At 40.0% G+C, this 27,721-nt stretch overlaps 1 protein-coding gene across 4 annotated transcripts in view; it reads right to left on the reverse strand.

Annotated features, from left to right (window-relative positions):
• Positions 1–24,374: 24,374 nt before the first annotated feature.
• LOC310952306 (paired box protein Pax-7-like) overlaps positions 24,375–27,721 on the reverse strand; it is a 109,674-nt gene continuing 106,327 nt past the window's right edge. For all 4 annotated transcript variants that reach the window (XM_083920882.1, XM_083920880.1, XM_083920881.1 and 1 more), the window contains exon 9: positions 24,375–24,508. In XM_083920882.1, coding sequence (XP_083777008.1) covers positions 24,393–24,508 — 116 coding nt within the window. In that variant the 3' untranslated portion in view covers positions 24,375–24,392. The remainder of the gene's footprint in view (positions 24,509–27,721) is intronic.

Below are 27,721 nucleotides of genomic sequence, written 5' to 3' on the forward strand. Positions count from 1 at the left end.
AAATGGTTTGATGTTAATAAGTTATCACTAAATGAAGATAAAACAAAATGTATGATTTTCAGTGGTGCCAGGGCTAATTGTGAAATAAAACTGAACTTTAATGGAGTTGACATGGAAAGAGTCTGTTCATTTTTGGGAGTGATCATAGATTATAAACTTTGTTGGAAGCCAGATATAGAATATACTAAACGGAAATTATCCAAAACTATTGCTATTCTTTAGAGAATAAGGGATTTGTTGAATAAGAAATGCATATATTGTATTGTTCACTCATAATGCCATATATGTCATATTGTGTTGAAGTTTGGGGAAATGTATATAAAATGAATATAGAGCCCATTTTTTTTAAAGATTATTTTTTGGGCAGTTTTCAAGCCTTTATTAGATATGACAGACACGAAATGGGGTGAGAGAGAGAGGGGGAGACATGTAGCAAAGGGCTGCAGGTCGGTGTCGAACCCCCGGCTGCTGCCTCGAGGAACTTCATCCTCTTTACATGGGGCAAATTTTGAAAATATCTACAACTAAGTAGCAGTGTGCGAAGTGTGTTGTGTTGAAATGTCCTTTGGTATTACCTTTCTGGAAAGAAGTTGTAACCCAGTAAGAACACTTAGCTTACTACTGTACTCAGATTGGACTCAAGGAGCTAGCGATGGTTAGGTATGGTAAACACTGATTTATTTATTTCCGCAACAACAATAAATGGAATTGATTCTCATTCCAATCCCCACAGCAACAACAGAAAAACAAAATAAAGTGTCCTCTGATAGCTTATTGCTGTTCTGATATCAAAGTTCAGAAAGTCCAGTCCAAAGCTCAGTTTGAATCCATGTCAGTCCAAGTCTATTCAGTGGGTATTTCTGTGTGTGATTGAATTCTGCAGGCAAGTTAACAGAAAAAAGTATGATAGTTTTACAGTGTGTCTTCTTTAAGGTGAAAAAACACAGACAAGAACAGAAAAACCCTATCATGAATCCTGCTATCCCTCCCAACAACCCACATCAGACACGGGCACAATAATCAACCAAGTTACAGAATAACATGTAACATAAGTGGATGGGTTAAGTAAAAACAAAACAAAAAAAGAAAAAGAAATAGTGGAAGTGGAAGCACTAGCTGCGCGGGCCTGCTGTGCCAAGAGTCTCCCTGCCTTATCTCTCTGCTCAAAAAAACTTTGTTTGGATTGTCGCAACTCTCTCAACTTGGCATGTCATTAAGAGGCTGTGTATCGAGTGCAGTAGTAGCCGTTTCTTATATGGGCGGGGTGGAGTAAGTTCCATCGAGTTTTAACAGTTGCTTTGCGTGGTCAGAAGTCACTATTGGGTGATATTCACATGCATTCACACAGTCAAGGAGGTTGTTGTCTAGTAAAAAGAAATAAATTCGGGATAATGTGTGGTGTACGTGGGGGAAAAAAGGAGAAAGCTTTCCCATGGGAATTTCTAAACCTCCAAGGATCCGAAATACCCAACTGTGATGCGTATGTTTTTACTGTGTGTGCTGATTTGGATAGTGTAACCTGTGTAGGAGAAGATCTGTCAAAGGTCACATCCTGCACCATCTTAATACATGAGGTGTAAGCTGATTTGAGTTGTGTTACTGATTTTGATCGCGTTGTTCATTCCCTTAGTATTCCAGGAGAAAAGATGCACTCCAGTACCTGTCTTTACAGCATTAGCCATAGGAATAATGATAGAAGAATGGTACTGTAGTAGTGGAGAAATGGAGTGGGGGAGGAAGGGTAAAACAGAACTAACAAAACAAAACAAAACAAAAAGGAAACTGAATTGAAAACAATTGTGACAAATCTGAGGGTTACTCCCATGGAAAACAAATGAGTGAAACTGAGCTTCCGTCTCCTCTCTTAACTGTGTTTGACCCCTTGAGTCACAAGAGAATAATAGTAAAAAAAATAAAAAATAAAAATTACTAAAAATAAAGACTACAAATTAAATCAGCCAGCAGAATGCACCAAGATGCCATAGGGCAGGCAGGCCAGGAGGGTATTTTTCTACTTCAGATAAGATGAATAACATGCCTGCCTTTATGAAACCCATAGTACACCCTGGGTTAGAATGCACATGATCAAATCTAAGTGCGCATTCGCAAAAAGTTGCATGCTGCCTGTTTCTACTCCAGCCTTTGAGTTAGCTTTTTTTAAGTTTATTAACTTTTATTCTCCTTTTGTTCATTATGTATCTTCACCCTAACTTCAGTGAAGTTCTGCCCTCCACAATGAGGTTACCTTCGCTAGTTTTCGTGTTTCTTCTCATGTTGTTTTTATCAATGCCGCTTCCACTGGGACACGCTGTCTTTGTTTACTCCGAAGAACAGCTGATCGCCCTAATGCCGGCTGGCATAGCGGCCAGACCAGCTGATATTCCACCCGAACTCAGGAAAAAAACACACCGGGGATGCAGAGGTGGGAAGCAACGTCGGGGCAATAGAGGAGGGTTAAGACGGGATGGGCTTATGGAAAGGAGAAGATTTAAACCGTGTCTCCTCTCTCTTGTTATGGCAAATGTACGGTCTCTGTACAACAAAATGGAAGAACTGACGGCGCTAACGCGGCGCTCCCCGGAGTACCATGAGTGCAGTCTCATGTGTTTCACGGAGACATGGCTGCACAGGGATACTACGGACCAGAACGTCTCCGTGGATGGCTTCCACACCAATCGGGCTGACCGGGATTGCACAGAGAGTGGTAAGCGAAAAAGAATCTAGTAAACAGCAGATTATGTAATCCTGGTCATATCACTATTAAAGAACAGCTATGTAGCCTGGATGTTGAACTGCTGACCGTTGGACTCTGTCCATACCGTCTGCCTAGAGAGATCCCGCATGTCATCACCGTTCTGTAAATCCCTCCCTCTGCAAACCCGACATCTGCCTGCAGCATCATACACACCACCATCTACAGACTCCAGACTCAACACCCCATTGCCCTCATCATCATGTCGGGAGACTTTAACCTCGTCATCTTGTATAGAGTTCTGCCAACCTTCCAACAGTACGTGAGCTGTCCTACCAGAGAGGAGAGGACTCTGGACCTGGTGTATGCTAACATTAAAGATGCATACATCTTTTCTTCTCTCCCCCGCTGGGCAGGTCAGACCATAACCTGGTTCACCTCAAACCCTGCTATGGTCCTCTGGTGAAGACGAAGCCTACGACCACAAGGACTGTGGTGAGGTGGTCTGAGGAGGCTTATGAGACACTGCAGGGCTGCTTTGAAGTGACTGACTGGCCTGCACTTTGTGAGCCGCACAGGGAGGACATCGATGGGCTCACTGAGTGCATCACAGGCTACATCAATGTTTGTGTGGACTGCAATGTCCCAGCTCGGACTGTAACCTGCTACGCCAAAAATAAACCTTGGATCACAGAGGACATTAAGGCCACCCCGAATGAGAAAAGAAGAAAGCATTCAGAGATGGCAACCGTGAAGAGGTGAGGAGAGTGCAAGGGGTTCTCAGACTTAAAATCAGGGAGGCTAAAGACAATTATAGGAAAAAGATGGAGCACAAACTCCAGCGTAACATGAGGGACGTGTGAAGTGGCATGAGAACCATCACCAGGTTCCTTCAGCCTGAGCCTGCACCTCCAGAGGGTCCCTGTGCAGTGGAAGACGTCCTGCTTCGTGCATATGCCAAAGACGCTGCGTCCCAGTGGCCCTGTGGACTAAAGACCGGTGGCCCTGACGTCCCACAACATGAAGACCATCAAGAGACTCGTCCTGGAGTAGCTAAGGCCTATGGTTATGCCCTTCACTGATAAACCAAAGTTTGCTTCCCAGCCCCGCCTGTGAGTTGAGGACTGCATCACCTACCTGCTGAACAGAGTCTACAGTCATCTGGACAAGCCTGCAAGCACAGCGAGAGTCATGTTCTTTGACTTCTCCAGTGCATTAAACACCATCCTTCCGGCTCTTCTGGGTGAGAAGATGTCTGCGATGCAGGTGCAGGCCCCAATTGTGTCCTGGATTGTGGATTACCTGATGGGCAGACCACAGTATGTAAGCCTACAGAACTGTGTGTCTGGCATGGTGGTCAGCAACACTTGGGCCCCACAGGGGATTGTCCTCTCCCCCTTTCTCTTCACCCTCTTCACCTCAGACTCCAACTATTGCAGTCCTGCCGCCTTCAGAAGTTTTCTGATGACTCAGCAATAGTTGGCTGCATTGGAAAAGGGGATAAAAAAGTGAATACAGGACTGTTGTGAGCGACTTTGTCACTTGGAGTGAGCTGAATCATCTGCAGCTCAATGTGACTAAAACAATGGAGCTCGTAGTGGATCTGAGGAGGGTGAAAACACCTGTGAACCATGTCTCCATCCAGGGGGTCCCTGTGGACACTGTAGAGGAGTATAAGTATCTGGGGGTGTACTTCATTAATAAGTTGAACTGGACTAAAGATGCAGAGGCTGTCTATAAAAAGGGCCAAAGTCGACTCTTCTTCCTAAGGAGGCTGAGGTCCTTTAACATCTGCTGGACGATCTGCTGAGGATGTTTAATGAGTCTGTTGAGCCAGTGCTATCTTCTTCGCTGTTGCATTCTGGGGCAGTGGGCTGAAGGTTGCAGATACCAACAGACTGAACAAACTGATCAGGTGGGCCGGTGATGATGTGGGGGAGGAGCTGGACACCCTAACGACCGTGGCAGAGAGGAGGATGCAGTCCAGGCTCCGGTCTATCCTGGACAATGTCTTCCACCCTCTCAACGACACACTGGCCAAGCAGAGGAGCACCTTCAGCAGAAGACTCCTTGCACCCAGATGCACCACAGAGCGCTACAGGAAATATTTTCTGCCTTCATTAAACTATAGAGTCTGTCACCTCTTCTCTGTAATATGGACTCAATCATAAACAATCTGTTCTTTGCACATTTGTATGGTACTTTGCACGTTATTACAGTACTTTTGATCTGCAAATACATTACCCTTGTAATTTTGATATTTAATATATATATACTTATAAATATGTTTTATGTATAGCTGAAGTTTGAAACAAAAACAATCCCCCCAGGATTATTATAGTATTTCTGATGCTGATGCTGTATTGATACAGGTCACCTCTGTACATGTCTATTGTCACGCGGGGTGACGGAGAATACACGAAGAATGGTTTCCCAAATGCAGACACGGAACTCAGGAGACAGTATTAACAAATTTAATAAACTTATTTACAAAAAGGTGCACTATAAACAAAGGAAAAACAAGAAGAGAACTGATACAAACTGGACACAAGGAATGAGCACAAGAGGACAGGTACGCATAGAGACATCTGGGTGTATAGAGTATGATCCTGCACCGAGTGAGGCTCAGGACTGGCTTAATATACAGATTGGCAGGGGATCAATGCCAACGAGAATCACCTGCCAGGAAAACAAGCTCAAACCAGGGAAACAGAAAGGGGAGCACATACAGAAAAACACCAACAGAGGGAGACAAAAACAAAGACTAAAAAGGAGAGGAGGACGGTCCTGATCCAATCATGACATCTATACTAAGTATCAGGCTTCAGTAAAACCCTTTGACCAAACAGCCATGCCGGAAGTCCGTCCAGGGGCCTGTTTCACAAAGCAGGTTTAGTGAAAACTCTGGGTCTGTTTACCCTGAAATGAGGGAAGTGAAATGTTTCACAAAGGGAGGTAACTCAAACCAGAGACAGAGGGGTTACTCTAGCCTGTTTCACAAAGAGAGGTAACTTAACCTCTCGGTCAGTTACCATGGTAACATGCTCTCTGAAACTAACCTGGTCGGGACCAGGTTTTTCTCAGAAAACCTTGAGTTTCTCTCTGTCTCCGCCCTCTTTTAGCCACACACGGTGTTTGATTTCCTCATTCATTCAGTCAGCACGCGAGTTTTGGCATAGTATAGTTCCGTCTGTTTTTTCAGAAAATCATTGCAAAAATCAGACATTAGAAGTTATATTAGGTGGTGACTATTTCACTACCATGGCATGTCCTTTTGATAATGATCCTGTGGATGAAGGTGCAGAATTACTGCACAGAGAATTAAATATTCGTCAGGAGATGATTATCAGACCGCGTGTCTCTCTCCCAGCATGCTATGCACGCATTTCTGGATCTTCTTCATTTAATGTACATGAAGCTACCTCCTGTATTCACACAAAATAACTACAATCATACGTTATTTAGCACAGAGCCAAACAATAATATAAATGATAAACCCAACTGTATTTTCATAGGGGTTACAGAGTATTAAGGAAACTAGGAGATTGGTTACCGGAATCTACAGTGTTTTGTCTCCTGGGAGATAGCACACTTTTGCCACAAGGACAGCATGCGCTAATAACCGCAGGCCTCATCACTGCAGCAAGGCTGATACTGAGGAACTGGAAGAGCTCATGTACGCCTGGGCTCGCAGTTGGACTTAACTGATACGAATATTTGAATGCCAGGAAGAACAATGTTAAAGGGAAGTTTGATTTAGTATGGGACTATGTCTTTTTATATATTAAGGACATGATATATTAAGCATGTGTTTAAACACACTGCACTTGATATAAGCACAAACCAGATAGTGGTACAGAGGGTTGTTCTTTAAATAGTAGTTAGTTTAATAGTTTAAACTGCCTTTTTGTGTTTTGTTTTCTTTGTTTCGTTGTTGTTTGTAAGTTGTTTGTGTTATCTGATGAAAAATAAATAAATACTTTAATGACAAAAAAAGAAAGAGGTCAAATGACAATCACATTGTTTTTTTAAAACTCAGATCTGTTCAAAAAACGGGGAACACGGCACTGCTGCGTTGTAGAAATACGAGGCTCCGACCTGGAATTCATATTTTGAAGGGGGTTACATCACAACGTAACAGCCGGATAGTAGACTGATCGTCAAAGTTTTTTTTTGCTTATGATCCATATTCTCACATGCAACATCGCTGAAACAGCAAATTAGGAAAGGATTGGCATATTCATTTATTTTATAAGTAGGACGTCTTCCTTCTTTAGTTCCTTCCATCCATTTTCTCACTTGACAAGTCTGCATTATGTCCTTCCATAATGATATAATAAAAATACATTTAGAAAATGGAAGGCCCATGTCTTACAGTGAACAACAAAACCAGAGCAGGTAATCAAGGTACAACATATTTTTTAATTATTATTTTTCTCACACAAACAACTTAAACCCGAAATGAAGTCACTGTCAAGTATCGGCATATCAAGTTGAACTTACATCAAGCAAAGTGGCATATAAAAATAACCATAAAATAAAAAGCTGATTTTGTTCTGCTTGATTCTGGCCTAGTCTGCCAGAGGATAATCCTGTTCCAGATACTCTGAGCTTCTCTCCTCTCTGTCTGTAACATTCATGTCTCATCAATGCATGTTACTAATTCACTTCTTCCCCGGAGTTGTTTGTGCTGATCGTGGTGGGGCCTGCTGCCGTGGTCCTGCATGACTTGCTGCTATCATCACTATTACTCATATATATATATATATATATATACTATCATTAGTTTTATAAACTGTCAAATTTGTAGACATAAAAATATCATTAGTAATATATCTCATTGTATCACAGCTGTTATTACCACTACTCATCATTGATCATATTTACCACCATAATTATTATCATTGTCATATTCCTTAGCTGTACTTGTTTCTACTTTTGTACTGTTTCTGCTTTATTAACTGCAATAACATATAAGTCACATTCACATTACTATAGATATTATTATAGTAACTGTTACTTTTGTGGTTGCTTGCATCTCTGGAAGTGTCTCTGTCTGTCTGTCCATCTGTTCGTCTATCCATCTGTCTGTCTCTTCTCTCTTATTTTCTTCCTCCCCAAATGGTCAAGACAGATGTCCGTCCACCATAGAGCTGGGTCTGTTCCACATTCCTACCTGTTAAAGGGAAGGTTATCATTGCCACTGTGTGCACAAGATTGTTGCACATGGGGGAATTGTTGGGTTTATGTAAATAAGTGTGGTCTTTACCTACTTCATATTTAAAGTCTTCTGAGATAACTGTCATGAATTGGCACTGTAAATAAAATTGAATTGATGGAATTGAATCGAATGCGACCTAGAAGAACTTCTTGGGAACAAAAGAGCGATCCCCAGATATTCCACCGCACGGTATGGCCAACTTGGTTAGATGTCAGATCAACACGCCTGTATGGAACATAGCCCATTCCTTAGACTAGGCCACAACAATAAGGTAAAAGAAGACACTCATGCCACAGTCACTCAGAGGCTAAAGAGCCATGTCCACATGCTGAAGGTGCGGGGTTCAGGGAATAGCTGAATTGCAGCCTCTTCTAAAGCTTTTTAGCTCATATTTGATTTTTCCAGCTGAACATTTTTTTTCAGACACAGCTGGACTGGCTGTTTTGTGATAATATTGAGACTTTCTAAAGCACCTGCACTAAAAAATATTCAGCACGTGTGAGTATCTACATGAATAACTTAATCCCCTCCATTGTCCTTGTGAGCTGCCTTGTGAATGGTGAATACCTTACCTCTAACCAGCCTACCTTTGAAAGGAAGGCAATTACAGCTGGATTTCATGTACACCACAGCTCAGGATTACAAAAGCCTTGTATCAGAATGGTGATTCCTCACCCTCTATTGTGGCTCTTTAGGAGGTTTTCGCCGTCTCCAGCCGGGATTGAGACCTGGCAGACCTGGGAGGTAGATTTAATTTTTGAAGATCACAGGCCTTTATAATAATCCCTCCCATTCCAGCAGCGGACTCTGAGAGATTTCAAGAGACAGGATTAGAAGGGTTTGGTGACTCAATTTAAAAAGAAAAAGGAAAAACACTCATTTAAGGGTTGTAGTGCATGAGAAGACAGCTGTGCATACAATAGCTGCGCTCATTTTTCACATCCATATCTGTAGTGATTACCAGGGGTGGACTGGGTCAAAAAAGCGTCCCAGGAATTTGTACCTGCCTGGCCCACTGGCGATTCCGAACTTTTCATCTTTTATTGAACCAAACTTTAAAACATAACATAAAACAAAACAGTAAAAATATTGGTCAAATTTATCAGGTGAGGTCCTCTTAAATTAATAACAGATTAACAATACTGCCATCAGGCCGACGCTATAAGGGCCCGTTGGCAGGGAAAAACATCTCTAAAAAATCTTTTATCCCCATTTTTTTTTACTTCACGCACACTTTCTTGCTGTATTCCATAAAAAATAAAGGTAGTAGTGGTATGAATATTACAAATTTATTAAGCTAAACACACACACACACACACACACACACACACACACACACACACACACACCTGGTGTGGAAATAAACAAAAAGAAAGTTATGTTGAGTAGCCTATGAAGACTCTTGTTCATTAAATTCATGTGTTGTATTCATTGTTGTAAACTTGTGTAAATAGTTTGTTTGCTGTCGTGATCAAAACCATTGATCTGAAGCTCAATGCTGATGCTGTCCTGGAAATAGTTTTCCAATTCCAACACGCTCAAAAATAGAATGTGGTTCATTGCCATGCAGCTTTTTAGTGCACATCATATGCCTTTAGAGTCTGAATGGATAACCCACAAATGCAACAGTTATACACTTTAAACGGCACCTTTATGTATTAGGCTGATGACTTGCAGTTAGTAACATTTATCTGTGTTCTTTGGCCAGAATGGCGATTAAAAAAAAGAAAAGGATGGCATTGGAAAAGAGAAAAACAAGGATGGGATGACAGCAACATTCAGTTTAACAGTCATAGCAATAATGCACAAAAATCTGGGAACAAAAAAACAACACCTTAACATAATTATGAAAACTCTTTCAATGTTAAAGGAATATATATACCTGCTGTATTCAGACTAACTGCAATGGCATTTAACCACCTGCATGAAAGCACAACTTGCTTTTTGTTAAGTTAAGATGGAAAACGATAGTATCTTGCTCATTATCTCTGGCTGGGCGAGGACGTTAGCAAGCTAGCAACCCAATGTAAAAGTATCAATAACTTATGCCTCATATGTAAAAGTGAAGCTAAAATAACATTTGTGATCCAAAAGAATCTGCATGGATATAAATATTTATAATACTTCAATATTATAAGCTAATAAATTTACCTCTGTGCCTCCCTGGCCAGGAATGTTACGAAAACCAAAAGGATGGCAATGGCAGCCTTCAATAGATGCTCAACAAAAAACCTGTGAACAGAGAAAGAACACATTAACATACTGTAATGTAAAAAAAACAAACAGAAAGGAAAGCCCTGCTAGTTTGAGTTACGATGTATTGATATAATAATATTTGTAATACTACACAATTTTAAGCTAAAAAATTTACTTCTGTGCCTCTCTGGCCAGGGATGTGACAAAAAAACAAAGAAATGGCAATGGCAGCCTTCAACAAAAAAAACATGGGAACAGGAAAAGAACACATTAACATATGACATACACACTCCAAATGTTATAATAAAGAATAAAGTCCTACGGTGTTCATTCTAATGGCATCACATGTAACTGCCTAACTGAAAGCACAACTTGTCTATTGCTAGGTTAAAGGGGATTATACCGGAGTCTTAACGAATACTCCAACTTAGTCTGATTGAATGAGATGAGTGACTTCATTAACCTGATAAACATGTCCAGTATCTGTATGCTGCAGGAAAAGCTGCTGTTATTGGTGTCAGTCAGTCTGCTCCGGTGTTCCACAAAACCGAAAAGCATCGCCTCTACCCATAGATACTAGATGCCTATTTCTATCTGTTTAAACAGATAGAAGGCGAAAAAGCGCCGCTCACTACAAGTGTCATAGCACAAGAGGACACTGGCACTTCTTGGCTGTCGCTTCTCGCTGCTGCTTCCAGGACCGCACAATAACTTTTCGGAACTTCAAGTCCATGTGCCCAGTCTCTCGCTCCACCTGCATATCAAACACTCTCTCTGGCCTCACCCTCCCTGTTAAGCAAGCCCCCATGGATCTTGTCAACATCTATAACAACACACTGTCAACCTCCCTCAACCAGTTGGCCCCTCTGATACCCAAAACTGCCACTTTCACTCACTCGGCCCTGGTTCATCCCGGAAATTCACAAACTTAAAAAACAACAGAGACAATTAGAAGGAAAACTGTTCTCACAGTACACACCTTCGCCTATAAAGAACACATGCACCTCTACAATTCAGCACTCAACAAAGCCCGCTCTGTCTACTACTCCAGGCATCATTCATTCTAGATCCTCAAACCCACGCACTCACAAACCCACAAATACCACATCCTCCCTGTCTTACATGGAGTCCCTCAAGGCTCAATGCTTGGTCCAGTCCTCTTCATTCTGTACATGATTCCACTAGGTCACATCATCGACCGCTATTGTCTTCACTTTCACTGTTATGCCGACGATACCCAGCTGTACATCACCACCAAAGCCATTACTCCCGCCATTCTCTCTACACCATCTGCCTCACCGACATCAAAACTTGGATGAACCACAACTTTCTGAAATTCAACAGCAATAAAACAGAAATCATCATCTTCGGCCCAAAATCCATCCTCCCCACCTTCCAGAACTTCTCCCTCTGCATCGATGGTCACTCTGTCTTTCCCTCCCCCCTGGTCAGAAACCTAGGCATCATTATGGACCCCACACTCTCCTTCAAGTCACACATGAACCACCTCACCAAAACGTCTTTCTTCCACCTCCGCAACATTGCACACCTTCGTCCCACTCTCTCTTCCTCAGCCGCCAAAACACTCATCCACGCCTTCATCACCTCCAGACTCGACTACTGCAACAGCATCCTTTATGGCCTCCCCTCCACTGCACTTCAAAAACTTTAATATGTACAAAACTCGACCGCCCGACTGCTCACTCACTTCCCCTCCAGAGTACACATCACTCCCATCCTCCGTGAACTTCACTGGCTTCCCAAACAATAACTTATCAACTTCAAGATCCTCCTCATCACTTACAAAGCCCTCAACAGCCTTGCACCCTCATACCTTACTGATCAACTACAACAAATAAAATCCACCCTCTGTTTTTTTTAATAATGTGATTTACTTTTGTTCTTGTGTTGTTTAACTGGCTTCCTGCTCGTCTATTTTTTTTTTTTATGTGTAAAGCGTCTTTGAGTACTGAGAAAAGCGCTATATAAAATTGATCTATTATTATTATTATTATTATTATTATTATTATTATTATTATTATTATTATTATTATCATTAATTTATGAGCAAAAAACAAATTAAATCATCCATTTTATATTTGTGGTCATGAAAGTTATGTAACATCTGAATTAAAATAATTAGATCAAGATAGGAGGCTAAACAAAAATCAGTAGGCTGGATTAATGAGAGTAGGACTGACAATCCAGCAACCGTGAGATGTAGAGAGACAATAAGTGTTATATATAGTCGTTGGACCCTCCATATGTTTGGTTTATAGAGATCTTGGAGATTTTCACAGGAACGTTCTTGATTCTGAATACTTTTCACTCAATCGACCGGTCATGAACATCACAAGGCTGCGCAGAGTATTCTGCTGGCCGGTTCACTCGAGCTTATTGGCCACTAGCCGACCCAGAAAATCTCCCGATCCTCCCGATGGCCACTCCACCCCTGATTGGAGACCTCGTCCTTACATATTGACGCTATTGTTCTCATCAGACAACGCTGCAGCCTGGCAAGTGGATGGGCGAGGACCAGTAGAGGACGTTAGCAGGCTAACGTTAGCCAACCAACGTGACACTATCATTTTAAACAACTCGAGCTAAAATAATGCAGTCATACAAATGAATATTGGTTCATTTACCTACAAAATCAACAGTATATCAAGTCAACAATATTTGTAATAATACCTATTTTATGATTTAGACATATTTGAATTTTTATTAAAACATTTTAAAAATCATGGAAAAATGTACACATTATATTTTCAGACTTATTGCAAACACATTAAACCGCCTGAATTTAAGATTAACCACTTATTAATGCTAAAACTGAGAGGGACTTACCTTATCAGTAAAGCTTCTTTCTCCTCTGTCTTCACTTGGAGCCGAATGGCAGCATATCTGCCTGCTGGATGGTTAAAAGTTGCACGACCTCCCACAATGCAGTTAACGTAATTTGCTGTTCTTTCAGTATTTAATGGTATTTAACTGTGGAAAGTAGAATAGGGTCATTCTATGAAAATGGTAGATTTTTTCCCCAAAATTTTTTTATTGAGTTTTGCAGGCAGATAAAAAGGAAAAATTATAGTGTCTAAGTGTATAGTGGAATCTGTGTAGGGGGAGATCTGTCAAGAGTCACATCAGATATGTGCCGTGGACGAAATCCCAAGGTTCAGTGCCTTTCAGAGAACATGTGAACGTAAGAAATGTGTATTTGCAATATACGATGTGGAAGTTAGAGGCCAAAAAGCCTTTTTTTTTTTATTAAAAGGCAGCTTGTGATGGACATGTGTCATTTTTGGTGTGTTCTGTGGGGGCCCCAGTCTATACCTCATCTGAAAGTTATTTTTCCATAACTTGTAAGGTTAAGGCTCCAGTATGAGTAATATTCAAAACAGCGCCACCTCCTGGATGATTGATGTCATATTTTTCTTGAAGCCTAAGACAAGCATCAGAAACTATGTTTCTTATTAATCTGATTTGTAGTTGCTAAGATATGATAAATTCTGCATGACAGCACTGCCTAGTGTTTGGTTGGTGTGACATTTTGTAGAAGGCCTGAGTAAGACATAGGAAACTAGATTACTAAGTTTTAGGAAATTTGAGGAAGATATGCAGCACTTACTGTTTTGACTGTAATCTACAGGGAATTGTTCCTTTAAAACTTCTGTATTTACAATAGTATCGAAATTCTTTTGATCAGTACCATCCAAACATTACGTGTACCAAGTTTAAACTTGACACTCGGCCTGGGAGGAGTTCGAAAAAGTAGCTGTTGCATATATCGCCATCCTGCGGAAAAAAAAGTCTAGGCGGAAATGGGTGTGGCCTATATCCCGAGATTCAGGTAAGTTCAGGGAACACCTGCATGTAAGAATTTTGAATGTGCGAGGTACGATGTGGGAGTTACAGGCAAAGACGCGTTCAACTTGATTATAGCGGTGTACATCAACATCTTTTTTGGTGTCTGCTACAGTAAGCAACAGAAAGCAAGAACACTTTAGATAACCCTGTGGCGGTGGGTGATAAACATTTAAAATGAAATATAAAGCTTTAAAGAAAAAATATAATAATGAAATGAAATCTGCATGAAGACGAGCTTCCAGTTCTTGGTACAAGGGCCGATGTAAGATAATCTGAATTTGAATAGCAGTGTAAGCAGGCACAAGAAAAAGGATGAGAAAACAGGAATTTAAAAAAAAAACGAAAACACTGGATCTCGAATCTGCATGTCTGCAGTGCGTTAAAATGTCTGCCTAGCGATTTCTGTTCAAAACTTTTAACAGACAGAATAGCAGCAGTCCGTCAGGACTGTAGCTTCTAATGCTGCGGTCTAAAAATAAACCAGCCCCGGCAAGATGTGATGCCCGTACAGCTGGCATCACATCAACTCAAGGTTATCCAGATAACATGACAGTGGCTCGTCCTTAGTGAAATCACAAGCCTCCCTCAGTCATCAGGCCTCCTCACTGCGGTTGGATGTTATGAGCCCTGTCACATTCTGGTGGTGCTTCCAGGAAGCCTTCGCCAAAAACCTCCTTGAGCAGCTTCAACAAAAAGAAAGCTGTCGGCCGCTGCCCCTACTCTGCTTCAGGTAGGCCAATCACTCCAGGTCACTAAGTTTAGCCAGCAGCTTAGCGTTGCTCTCTGTTAGCGCGGCACAGGAGGCCTCAAGTGTCAATAAACGCTCATCTTGTAAATTTGCACATACCTCGAGGGAGCCTATCTTCTGAGCGTGTTTGGACACTGTGGCGTGGACGTGGTCCAGCTTTGCTTCGAGCGTTGAAATGGAGGCTTTGAGATCGACAGAGAGGGCTTTAACTCGACGGAGAGGACTTTAAGGTGCTCTTCCCAGAGGTTAGGAATAGCTGCCGTGCTAATCTCGCCACCTACCTCATCTGTGGGGCTAACCTTCACCTCCTGGTCTTTTCCAATCTGTCTGGTTGCATGCGTTGACATTTCGGTGGTGTATCCGTCAAACGAGACGAATATTACTATTTGTTGTGCCTTTCAGCATCCTGAAATGTGAAATTATCAAAAGTTGCAGGAGTGAGACTCAACACATGTCTCTACTCCATCTCAGTCAAACCGGAAGTTGAAAATAGTAGCTTTTTGAACAGCAATTTCATGTTTTATTTGTATTCTGTTTGAATAACTAAAACATGGTCACTTAACAGTTAATGTTAACCACTTACCATTATAAATCAACATAAATTACAGCCTAATGTATTTATATATTTTTATTACATTATATTAAAATTGCTTGTTCTGCCTTTTCGTCAGAGGTGTTACCGATGTTTTAAATGATAATTCAGGCTTCCTGGGATCAAAGAATTAAAAGGTTAATGACGTTATTAAGATTTTTTTTAGTAACAATTTAGTTAAATATGTATGTAAGTATTATAATGTGATGTTTTTCGATTTCTGTCATTTACTTTTTTCTAATTGGCATTGAGTCTTCAAATTTTAAACATCATATCCTTAAAATGTTTACTCATGAATGTTGCAACAGTTAGCTAGATATTAAATAAAACATGTTCAAATAAACTGGACAACTCAGATGCCAGAACACCAATATACCATAAAGTAACACCAGTGATGCACAGTAACACCAGTGATGCAAAGTAACAGCAGTGACAGAGTGTAGGCAATGGCACAATGGAAGATTATTAGTATTTCACCTAAAATAATTTTCATATTAATTGTTTTATTATAATATGCTGGGATGAAGCCTAAAAATATGTATTCCATACCACAATATGGAAATATAAAATTAATTCAGTCATGAACTTTGGAACCTAGGGATGAGTATGAAAGAGATGGCTGACTGACAAATAATTCAAAAACAAAATGTTGGAACAGGGGTTGCACCCAATGACGATACACCCACACAAGTGACTGCATAAAATAGAACATTTGTAGTGTGTGAATATTTGTATGTGTGTGTGCTTGGTATAGTGGTGTGTGAGTACAGTATGTGGTGTGTGTGTGTGTATGTGTTTTTGGTCATTTTTATTTTATTATTTTATACAAAAGTATAGTATAGTCATCCAGTATAATGCCAGGGTATGGTTGTTCGTCATAGCTCACAATACACCACTGTCTACTGTGCTTAGACTCAATTACCTCTGGTCGAAGTGGAGTTGAACTATCCAAGTTGGTAACATCTGTGGGAGAAGTCATAGGCTGGCACTGTCAGGAGAGTGACTGTTTGGAGACTATAACATGGCAGTCCTTTGAGCTGCTTGACAGACACCACTTTTGTCTCTATATTTTAGGATGCCAGGTGTGGTGCTTAATACCTGGTGCATGCGCATGGTTCCTTTTATACTAACCCTGTGTCTTTCTATCTCCTCCTCGCTGCCATAATGCAACTGTATTTGATTCCCAGAGTTCTTCAATTCCTTGTTGAAGGACGTTGGATCTGTTATGTCCCTTACATAGACTATGTAAAAGAGTTTTATAGTCTATTTAATAGAGTACATTAGTCTATGTAAGAGAGTATAATAGATTATTTTACTCTTTTACATAGACTATTATACTTTCTTACCTACTTTTATGAGTGTATATAGTTGCGTAAGATAATAGTATTGTGTGTACGAGGGTATGATTGTGCATTTAAGAGAGTGTTTTTGTATGTGTGTTAGAGAGAACAGTTATTTATGCATGAGAGTATGACAGCAAATGCAGGAAAAAATATGACAACAAAGAAAGTTAGGTAGTGTGTGTGAAAGAGTTTAGTGGCGTATGTGTCAGAATCTGACATTGTTTGTAAGAACAAGTATGAATACTGTCCTAAACAGCCTCTCATACAAAGGTGTTTTTATTATCCCATGATCGGTCCAGCATCTTGCATGGTAGTTTGCTGCCATCGGTTGGCGAGTGTTTGTGTGTGAATGGGTGAATTAAATTTTACATGACTTTTTTTTACTGCCTGGAGGATATTCAAAAAGATCTCCAAATGCCCACCAAACGTCTGCACCAAGACGTAGCAACGTGGTGGAATAGTACTTACTATATGGTCGAGAGTTTACTGGAGAAGAAGCGGTCAATTTCAGCATATAGAGCTGACAACCTGCCAGTGACCCTTACGGCTAACCAATGTGCTTTACTGGAGAAAACAATCACTATTTTGGCACAATTTAAAGAACTGACCAGACAACTTAGCTCCTCCACCTCTTCTACACCTGAAGTCATCCCTACATTCACAGTGCTGAAATGCCTACTTGCTCGGGAGAACGAGGGGGACCGTGAAAACAACTTCTTGAGGCTGTCCAGAAAAGATTCAAGACCATTAAGAATGAGCCCTTGTACACACCCGAGGAAGCAGAGACAGTGCCAGAAAACCCCCATAAAGCCCTACGTATGGAAGCGAAGCCAGACAGCGGCAGCAGCAGCAGAAAGAGCAGTTTGAAAGGCCTGTTTAAGGAAATCCTGCAGCAGCATGATGAGGAACGTGGGGCAAGTAGCACAAGCACACACGTTGAAATTGCTAAAATGCTAATGCAATCTGTAACCTACTTACGTTATAGGTTGGTATTGCACTATCGTTAAATACAGCACCATTTAAAGATTTAAATGCCTATTAAACCCTAACCCTAACCCTTTTTTATTTTACAATATTGCATTTTATTTTCTTTTTATAAGTATTCCTATATTTAGTTAAGTTGCTGTTGCACTACTGTTTTATACTGTTCTATTTAAAAATAAACGGCTTCCATTTGCTGTATTCATTCATGTTTTACAAAGGGTTTAACCTGAGCCAGGCCATACCACAATGATAATCTTATCACAGTCTTGCAGGCATAGTATGATTTAAAAAAAAATATTTTAAACACACTGGTATTGGTACTTGATATCGTCCCATACCCACAGCACGGGTATCGGAATCGGATTGGGAGGGAAAAATGGTATCCGAACATCTATAGGTACAATGTAAACAAAATGTGACAGAAAGTCATTGTCAAACCTGTTAAAAATCTTTTTAAATATTAAATAGATTTTTTTATAGAAAAGCAGTACTTTCATTCTGTACTCCTCAACAGCCCAGTTGGTGTATTATTTTTTTTTTAAACTATAGCTTTTAAACATTATCCATATTTAACCATTATTTAAAGCCCCTCAACACCCACACAGGTGTTTTCAGTTAACCTGGTTGATTAGACCTCTTCTCAGGACTGTGTGGGTGTGTCTAATCTGATTGATTGACATATTCCTGAGTCTCCTGTTAGCTTTCTTCCTCCTGTTAAGGCGGGACAAAGTTCACCTTTGTCATTCTTAGTGAAAGATGGACATTTATGACCTCATAAATTCCCATCAAATTCTCATCAAAGCCCCGCCCACCTTCAACCCAAGCAGAGGTCTAATCAGCCAGACTAACTGAAAACACCTGTGTGGGTGTTCAGGGGCTGTAACACTTCTTGATCTTAGTTTACATTAATAATTAGAAACCAATTTACATCATAATGTACTTCAACAACTAGCACTACAGTATAATTATTAAATACTATTGAAGTGTTTTATACCTTAGATGTTAAAAACTCAAATGTGGTGAACTGAATCCTTTTTCTCCCTTTTCCATTATTACTGCCTATAAACATCAACAAGTTCACAAACCTGTGTTCTTGGTCCAGCTGTAGAGCTTTAATGAACAAACAGTTACGCCAGTGTTACAGTTAACCCACCAAGAGGGCGAGGGGAGTAAATGCCGATACAAATGTGTCACTATTCTAATACTTCATACAGGTAGAATAAATTATACTATGGTAACATACACACATGCCAAACAGAAAGCAGAACAAAACAAGCAGAGAAAGGACCAAGAGGTGAAAACAGGGTGGAGTGAATGAGCATATCTGTACATTTGATCCTTAATGTTCTCCTTGGTTTGCTGTCAGTGAAAATATATATATATATATACACAAGGTAGAAGGTTAACACAGCCAGCATCCAAATAGTTTCCATGGCTCTTGTGGGGTTGCAGTTAGATGATATTATAAAAGCCTCAGTATGAAACAGTGATGATGCCCTCATCATGTATACTTGGACATCAGAATCCAGTGGGAATTGAAATGACCCATTAAACATTCCTATCCAGAGGATTAAACACAGAGCACCACTCTCAAATTGCATCATATACAGAACAAATAGGGAGAGAGTGAAGGAAAGAAAGAAAGAGAACTGAAGCATATTTTGATTGTTCAAGTATTTTTTTTGTATGGAATGATGCAATAGGGGGAATGATTGACTGTTTGGTCTCCTTCATTCAATTAACATCAAAGTGGTTTCCACTGAAGAACACAACACAGCCTCTGTCCTCAGCTCTGTGTGGTGAGCAACGAGGAATGGAATAGCAAGGAGCGTTCCCTTTGGTCAGAATTGGTGATTATAGTTAAGATAAAATCTGTGCCAGACCTCTCTCTCTCTCTGACTGCACTATCCATCCTTAAAGGTTGAATATGGAGAATGAGCAGAACACCGCCATCAAGTGTCTAAAGATCGTAAACAAAAATAACTAGTAAACGAACTACTATCAACGGCATCAGAGGCGATGCACAGACACTCAGTGCGGCTTGGGAAATAACTTTTCCAAGTTGTGTGATAATCAGAGAAACAACTTCAAAGTAACGCACCACTTCCTGTTTTAATTACAGTGTACCAAGTCTTTCCTCTATAACTTTCATATTGTTTGAATTATGAAAAATATTTTGATAATTTTTGATCATAGGGTTAGAAAGATTATGTGTGCAAAAAGTTGTGCTGATGAGACTCTTGGCCTAGGACGAAGTCGCAAAAGAAGGTTTTAAATATTTTTGGCATGTGTGTTTTTTTTTTCAATTTTGTGTAACAGCGCCAACTAATGTCCGGTTGGCCTCAAATTTTGCAAGTTTCCATGGAGAACTATCACCCTGAGTTTGATGTTATTCGGGCTAATTATTGCGAAGATATACAATACATCCTGTTATGAGTACAACATACAGGAAGTCGTTTCTTCATAAAATACACATGTTTTGGACTATTACAATTCTTTTCATAACTTTTTATCAAGATGATTAAAGGATAATTCCTGCAAAGTTTTGTGGTGATTCGACTCTTAGCCTAGGAAGAGTTAGAAAAATAGGTTTTTCATTTTTTGCAATTTTGTGCAAAAACACTCAGCAGAAATGTGCCGTGGTCTAAATCCCAAGATTCAGCACCTTTCAGAGAACATGTAGATGTAAGAAATCTATATTTGAAATATACAATGTGGAAGTTAGAGGCCCCAGTCTTTACCTCCCCTGAAAGTTTTGTTGCTAACTACGGTTAATGCTCCAGTATGAGTGCTATTCAAAACAGCGCCACCTCCTCGCTGACTGATGTCATATTTTTCCCAAAGCCTCAGATGAGCATCAGAAACTGTTTCTGTTTCTTGTTAATCTGATTTATAATTGCTAAGATATGTCCTCAAAGCAATTTCAGTCAAAAGCAACTGGACTTGGTTATTTGTCTAGGAAGACGTTTCACCTCTCATCCAAGAGGCTTCATCAGTTCATGTACACATCTGACCAGGCTGGGACTGGTCCATCAGGTCTGGTCAGATGCGTACATGAACTGATGAAGCCTCTTGGATGAGAGGTGAAACGTCTTCCTAGACAAATACCCAAGTCCAGTTGCTTTTGACTGAAATTGCTTTGAGGATAACGATGACCTGGACAAATGAGAACTTTCACAGGCATATTGCTAAGATATGATGAATTCTGCATAACAGCCCCACCTAGTGGTTGGTTGGTGTGAAATTCTGTAGGGGGCCTCAGTAAGACATAGGAAACTAAATTACCAAGTTTTGTGTTGGTCCGACCCAATTTAAGGAAGATACGCAGCGCTTCCTGTTTTGACTGTAATCAACCGGAAGTTGTTCCTTTATAACTTCTGCATTTATAATAGCATCAAATTTCTTTTGATAACTTTTGATCAGGACCATCCAAACATTAACTCATGTCTACGTTTAACTCTGTCCACATTGAGGTCTGCAGGTCTGCAGTCAGGGATACATGAGTGTGTCAAGCGATGAAAGTTAGCCAGTCTTCAACTGGAAGTCTTTCTTTGAGTGGTTTGGAATCAATTAGCTAACTAGCTCTCAACTCAAAATGATTACTTGTTTCTGCAGTCTAACAACAGACAACCCTGGCAACCCGCAATGCCAGCTGCTACTGGCTGGTACAATGGAAACAGAACGTGACAGAGAGTCATTGTCGAACCCGTCAAATTTAAAAGAAAATATTAATTCAGACTAATTTTTTTTAATGGAAAAGCAATACTTTTATTCTGTACCCCTCAAAACACCCCGTTGGTGTAATATATATATATATTTTTAAATATAACTTTGAATAAAGATTTTACATATTCAACCTTTAATGGATCTTCTGAGTGGTAAGTTGTTTGGATCCACATCTTACATTAGTAAGACGTATTCATATAATGGCCAAGTAAAAACACTGAGCATTTCTATCGTTAAGACATGTTTTCAATCACCAAATATTTAAAGTTGCATTTACTGTGCCGTTTTTTCATTGCTGTTAAGCTACTGTGAATGGAGGACTGCACCAACGGCAGATATTTAAATGAAAAGGAGGAGGATTATGCTCTTGGCTATATCAATGCAGGAAGTAAACAAATCTTTACACTCACGCTTATCAGTGATCGAAAGAACAATGAAAAAGATTTTATCAAGACAAGAGATAAACAGGAGGAAGTGTTAAGTTTGCATCAATTGCAAATTAATTGAGAAAAACAGCGAGGCCTCTTTTCGAAAGATATGATAAAACATACTTATAGGGAAATTACATATATCTCTAATGCAAGCTTGGTCCAGATGAGGGATTCTCTTTTGTAGTTGAGGCAAATAAAGTCAAATATTTGAGCATTTACTGTATCTTCATTTACTGATTTACCACTCTACTAATTTAATTAAACCCCCGATTTTTCTCCCAGTTCATTGTTGTTGAAATTCATCTGTGAACCAATCAACAGTGAGTTGAGAGGAAACTTTCAAACTTAGGCACTATAGCAACATTTTGCATCTGTAACCATACTAAACCATACTTTAGTTGTCATGGACAGATAACATGAAAACATTGACAATGAACAATTTGCCCAATATGGACCACTCAGTTTGATATATTGAAGAGAAACATAATCTACACAGTATCATATATTCTCAAGGAACACATTTAGCAATAATGTAATAAGAGTACTTCATGAAATTAAACAACACTGTTAACTAGTCCAATTGTAATTGTCTACGTGCCTCATCAAAATGCATCTCTTATCTAATGAGCTATTTGGGACGGTTGATGTTGGAGTGTCAGCACAGTCCAGTTATTGTTTTCGTAGATATATGCAAGAAATAGACAATAAATTAATTAGAATTTAAATAAATGAAAATTAAGAAAATAAATGAATGATTGGTACCATTCTGCCTTGAGAAATGTCTGGCTGCAACCAAAACTGGCGTGGTAGTCACACTCAATGTCAGCTGCTCATTTAGGAGCTTCTTTGATCTCCAACTATTTCCAAAGCTTTTCAGGTGGTCTTGTTGTTGTTAAGACACTCTGCAATGTGAGAACAGAGACATCTCTTCCAGATCGGTTAAATTAGTCTATATCCGTCTGCTACAGAGGTATTTATCCTCACATACTCACACACACACACATGCACACAGGGGTTCCTGAAGGCTGACATATTTTTCTTTTGAAGCTGCCAATATCTTGTGCTGATATTCAGTATCTATAAAGTGGACCAGTTTCACATAAAAAATACAAAGTATTTTGAGTTGCCCCAGCATTTTATTCTTCTCAAGGGGGATAAAATGTTCATTCAGAACCAATCTGTCTATTTCAGTCACAATCTCTTCAAGAGTTTAGTGTTTTAAATTCTGGCTAGCCATCTGTGATGATGAATTTGAGGTAGAATTCATGAGCTGTAATCAAATCACATGTGCAGTTGTCTGACATCATAACCAGAATGTCATGACGTGTATTTAGTGTCTATTCACTGACGCAATAGTTGCCAACAGATGTAAATGCACTCTGGATAACATACAGTGAGAATGCACCATTAATGATTAATTATATATATATATATATATATATATATATATATATATATATATATATATATATATATATATATATATATATAGTTTTACATTTCTGTTGTTAAATATGTTGTTTGTAAAGCTGGAGTTTGACAAAAACAATTTCCACTTGGGATTATTAAAGTATTTCTTATTCTGATTAAATGACGACTGTTATGCATACATAAGTATAGATCGTTTTGTTGTTTGCTGGCCCACAGTAGAGCTGTTTTGTTGATTATTTTAAAGTTGTACTCCATACGATTTGAGATCCCTTGTTTCTAGCGGCCTCTTTGTCAGTAAGTTGTAACTGCAGGTGAGCATGTTCTTTCAGAGCCTCCATCTTGTCACGGTCACTATGTGCGTTGACTTGTTATTTATTTATTTAATTTTGCCCTTTTGTAAACTTTATTGAAACACATTCTGCTCTCTACTTCAGTTCCGTACCCTAAATGTTCCTTCATGATCCACTAACATGGAGAGCTGTGATATATTTAGATCTAGGCCGCAAATGTCGCCACAGACACAGTTGTTGGAATAATCAGCAAAAAGGCAACAAGTGCTTTCATTAGAGGGTCACATGATCAATCACCATTGTTTTAACTCACTCTGGGATAGATGGTATCTTAATTAAATAGATAGAAACTTAACAACTTTAAATAGCAGGTCACAGGTCAATCCTAGTCTGAATTGATTGGTCTAGGGTTCAAATAGTAACTGTTTATATCACTAGTCTAGTCTATCTATCTATCACTATATTACCAATGCTGTGTACAAAATATAGTGCAAACTATTCCAAATAGTGGAAATCCTAGTGGAGTTGGTTGGTGCCATGGGGAATGTTTAAAGCTTGGACAGATGTATCATTCAAAGCCTTCGACCCTGGAGAAACAGTTACATGAAATAAAGTATAAAAAAAGCTTAATATAAACCCAATGTAGCCAGTCTATCACACACACAGACAGACAGACAGACAGACAGACACACACACACACACACACACACACACACACACACACACACACACACACTTACACACACACACACACACACACACACACACACACACACACACACTCACACAGTCTATGAAATTTGTATGAATGGTAGCAGGAGGTGCAGGTTGTTGTGACCAGGTGTCCCGTTGCATGCATGTCAGGTGAGTATTAGTAGGCCTGGCCAGTCTCGACCTGCAGCAGTCCCAGTACAGCTGAGTGGTCAGCAAGCTTCATCCTGCGCTGACTGGACAGACTGACGTTCTTCGCCAGGTAATCCACAGCAGCTGCAGAAGATTGGAGACAAAAGACAATCAATCCCCTAATCATACATTCAGGGGTTGGCAGAGCACTGAAAATCTAAAATTTTAGAGTCAGACTAATCTCAATTGTAGGAGATAGACTGAGACAGACTCTATTTGTGGCAGCAGGTGTATGTGGTATTGAGACAAAATAAAATGCAAAATACAGTATGCGTTCATAGTAATGAAGCAAGGCAAGCCTAGTTTATTTATACTGCACATTTGAGACACAAAGACAATTCAAACTGTGTACATGAGCATATATATGCTTATATATTGTGTATATATATTTATACAGTTGAGATCAAAATTAGAGAACAGTAACCACTGCGTCAGAAGAGAAGATTTCAACAATGTTTTCTTCTCTAGGGTTCAAAAATGAATGACTTCAGCACATCTGCGCCCACAGGACATCACTCATTTCTCACACTGCTCTGGTTTTTCTCTGCGTCAGTTCTGACACGGTTCACTAACTGTAGTGGGTTTCTTAGACATTACTTTTTCCAGAGAATTTCCCAGATATTCTCTGTGGGGTTTAGATCTGGAGACTGGGCTGGACATTTCATTCAATATTCTTAACTTTAAGGAACTGCTGAACCTGTTTTACAGTGTGACAGGGGACATTGTCTTATATGAAAAATTGCAGCTGATTAGGAGACAATTGCAGTGGATGTTGCTGAAGGAGATTCACATAAACACTTGCATTCACCCTGCCATGTAGCTGTACAAGAGGCCCAACTCCTGCTGCAGAAAACATCCCAATGCACAATTTACAATATGTCAAACTACAGAAAAAAGTTGAGGAAAACTGTTCAAACCTACTATCGCCTATGACTGCTCAGTGCATAAAAAAGACAAGTACCCAACCTTCATAATATAATGAGTTTGAAATGAAAGGTACATTTCCACTATGGTCAAATACCCTATACCCCTATGTGAGTCGCTCGAGCGGCCGTTTGACCACAGGGCCAAAAAACAGCCGCTCAAACCCCTGAGAGAAACCTGTTTGCTGATTGGATGTAGCTCTCAGTGGGATGTGACGTGTGGAAGTACAGACGCCACAACAAAACGGCGAAGTAGAGTAGACACTTTTATCCAGTGGTGTAGTAGAACGTAGCACAGAAAATGATCTGTGCACACACATCTGTTAAATAAATGCTGTAGCGGCCGGGTTAGATTCTGACCTGCTGCCCTTTGCTGCGTGCTCTCTCTCTCACACACACACACACACACACATACACACACCGTATTGCAAGCGGGGTGACAGCCTGTCTATCAACAAACACTTTTACAACACCCAGAATTTTTAAGGTGCTTGCTTTCATGTTACTTGTACATAAGTTGACATTGTGAATCATACAGGCCACCTTAAATCAAACTCTGTATTTCTTTTGAGGAAGAACGCGCCGCTGTATCACTGATCAGCTGATCACTGGCTATCAAAACCCATTCAGAGTGATACATCACCTCCAGAGCCTTTTTTTTTAATTGGAGAGAGAGAGAGAGATTTGAGATGGCGTGGTCTGAAAATTTCTGAGCGGCCACATTTTATACTAATGGAAAGGCGCCTATGTGATGTTGAAAAAATAGTTTCTAGAAGCATTACTGAAAAAATGGCCACTGTCATGTCAGATATCAGCCCGTATGTGTTGTAAAACATATACAATCCTGCATTAACTTTTCAAAGCTTCAGCTTTAAGAAAGGACTGTAAAGTGTAAATTTCGTAAAAAAATCTTTAAAAACTTTTAAAAAATCAACCTGCAAGTTGCACATAGAGCGCCATGTAGTGGTAAATGGTTCATGAAGCTTCATTTTGCCTTCTCTAGAGATAGGAGCCAGGTAAAGTCAAAATAGTATGTCATCCATGGCAACAATGCAGTTAATTGATGGATTTTTCATAGTTTTTTGGGCAACAATGGAACTCTATGGCACAGAGAAATAATCAGACTTTGATACGATAGAGAGTTGTCACCAAATCAGTGGTCTGTTCACTGACCATGGTCGCTAGCACAGACCACTAGTTCATACCAATAGGGGTGCTGAAGCTAGAGGTCCAGACCATTTAGTGAGTGGTCCATGGAGTGGTCTTTGTGGTCCGTGGTGTGGTCCCTGTGGACTGGACCAGTTGTTCAGTGATCCATGTCAAGGTTCTTGTGAGGAACCTCAGCATCTCTACAATAGTACAAAATAGTACAAAAGTACATCCATTGTTGGTTTGGTGCAGCACATTCGATTTGTTGACAAGAAGAACACTGTGTTTGACAGACAGACCAAAGTAGCCAACAGTTTGGCTCCACAGAAAGAGACAAGACACAGAGGCAGGTAGTCACTAGAATAACTGTGGTTTTTGGAAAGCCGGCATTAATGCTCAGCAAATTTTTCTGTCTGAGTGGATGATGTTACCCCTCCCTGGTTCAGCTGGTGATAACTTTTCTTTTATAGGACAGGAGAGAGGAGGGCTGACAGTAGATTAGATGTGACATGTTTGGGTGTGCATGTGTGTGTGTTGTGGATATCAGGGGGAGATAAGTAAGGCATGTCTGTTAGGATGCTAACATGCACAGAAAGGAAGCTGTCACTCAAAAGAAGAGCACCTATGGGTGGGCAGGTCTTTCTGCTAAGATGCCAGTCAGGAAGATAGCAAGTGGGGGAGTAGAGTGTGTGTGTGTGTGTGTGTGTGTGTGTGTGTGTGTGTGTGTGTGTGTGTGTGTGTGTGTGTGTGTGTGTGTGTGTTTCACAAGGATTTCATAAGGCTCTCTGAAAGAAGCTATTTTTCCTGTCAACCAGCTTTATACCTTAAATCCCTGTGAGCAGTCACACTGAGAGTCCTCTGCCTCCAAGGTTGAGCCTATCTGATAACACACACTAATACAAATCACATGCACAAACATAGGTGTGAACACACATCTCGTTTATTTTGCCAGTATGTACTTTAATCTGTCAGGAGCTTCCTTAATTAGAACAAGATAAGAGACAAATGTCTGAAGTAAACTGTTAAATCTGTCTGCAGGAGGGAGTGAAGGGGGTGGAGGGCCACAGCCAAACCACAAATGTGACATCAGAGAGGACCAGCTATAGCTTCCGAGATATTTTCCAAAATAAATGTAAGTTGTGCCGTGAGCAATCATATTGGTTACAAGACCCATTTTGAAGGAAAATCTCAGCAATTTTACTTTGGTTATTACAATGTTATAACG

Source organism: Echiichthys vipera, assembly GCF_963691815.1.
Source record: "Echiichthys vipera genome assembly, chromosome: 9".
In the NCBI taxonomy this organism is placed as follows: Eukaryota; Metazoa; Chordata; class Actinopteri; order Perciformes; family Trachinidae; genus Echiichthys; species Echiichthys vipera.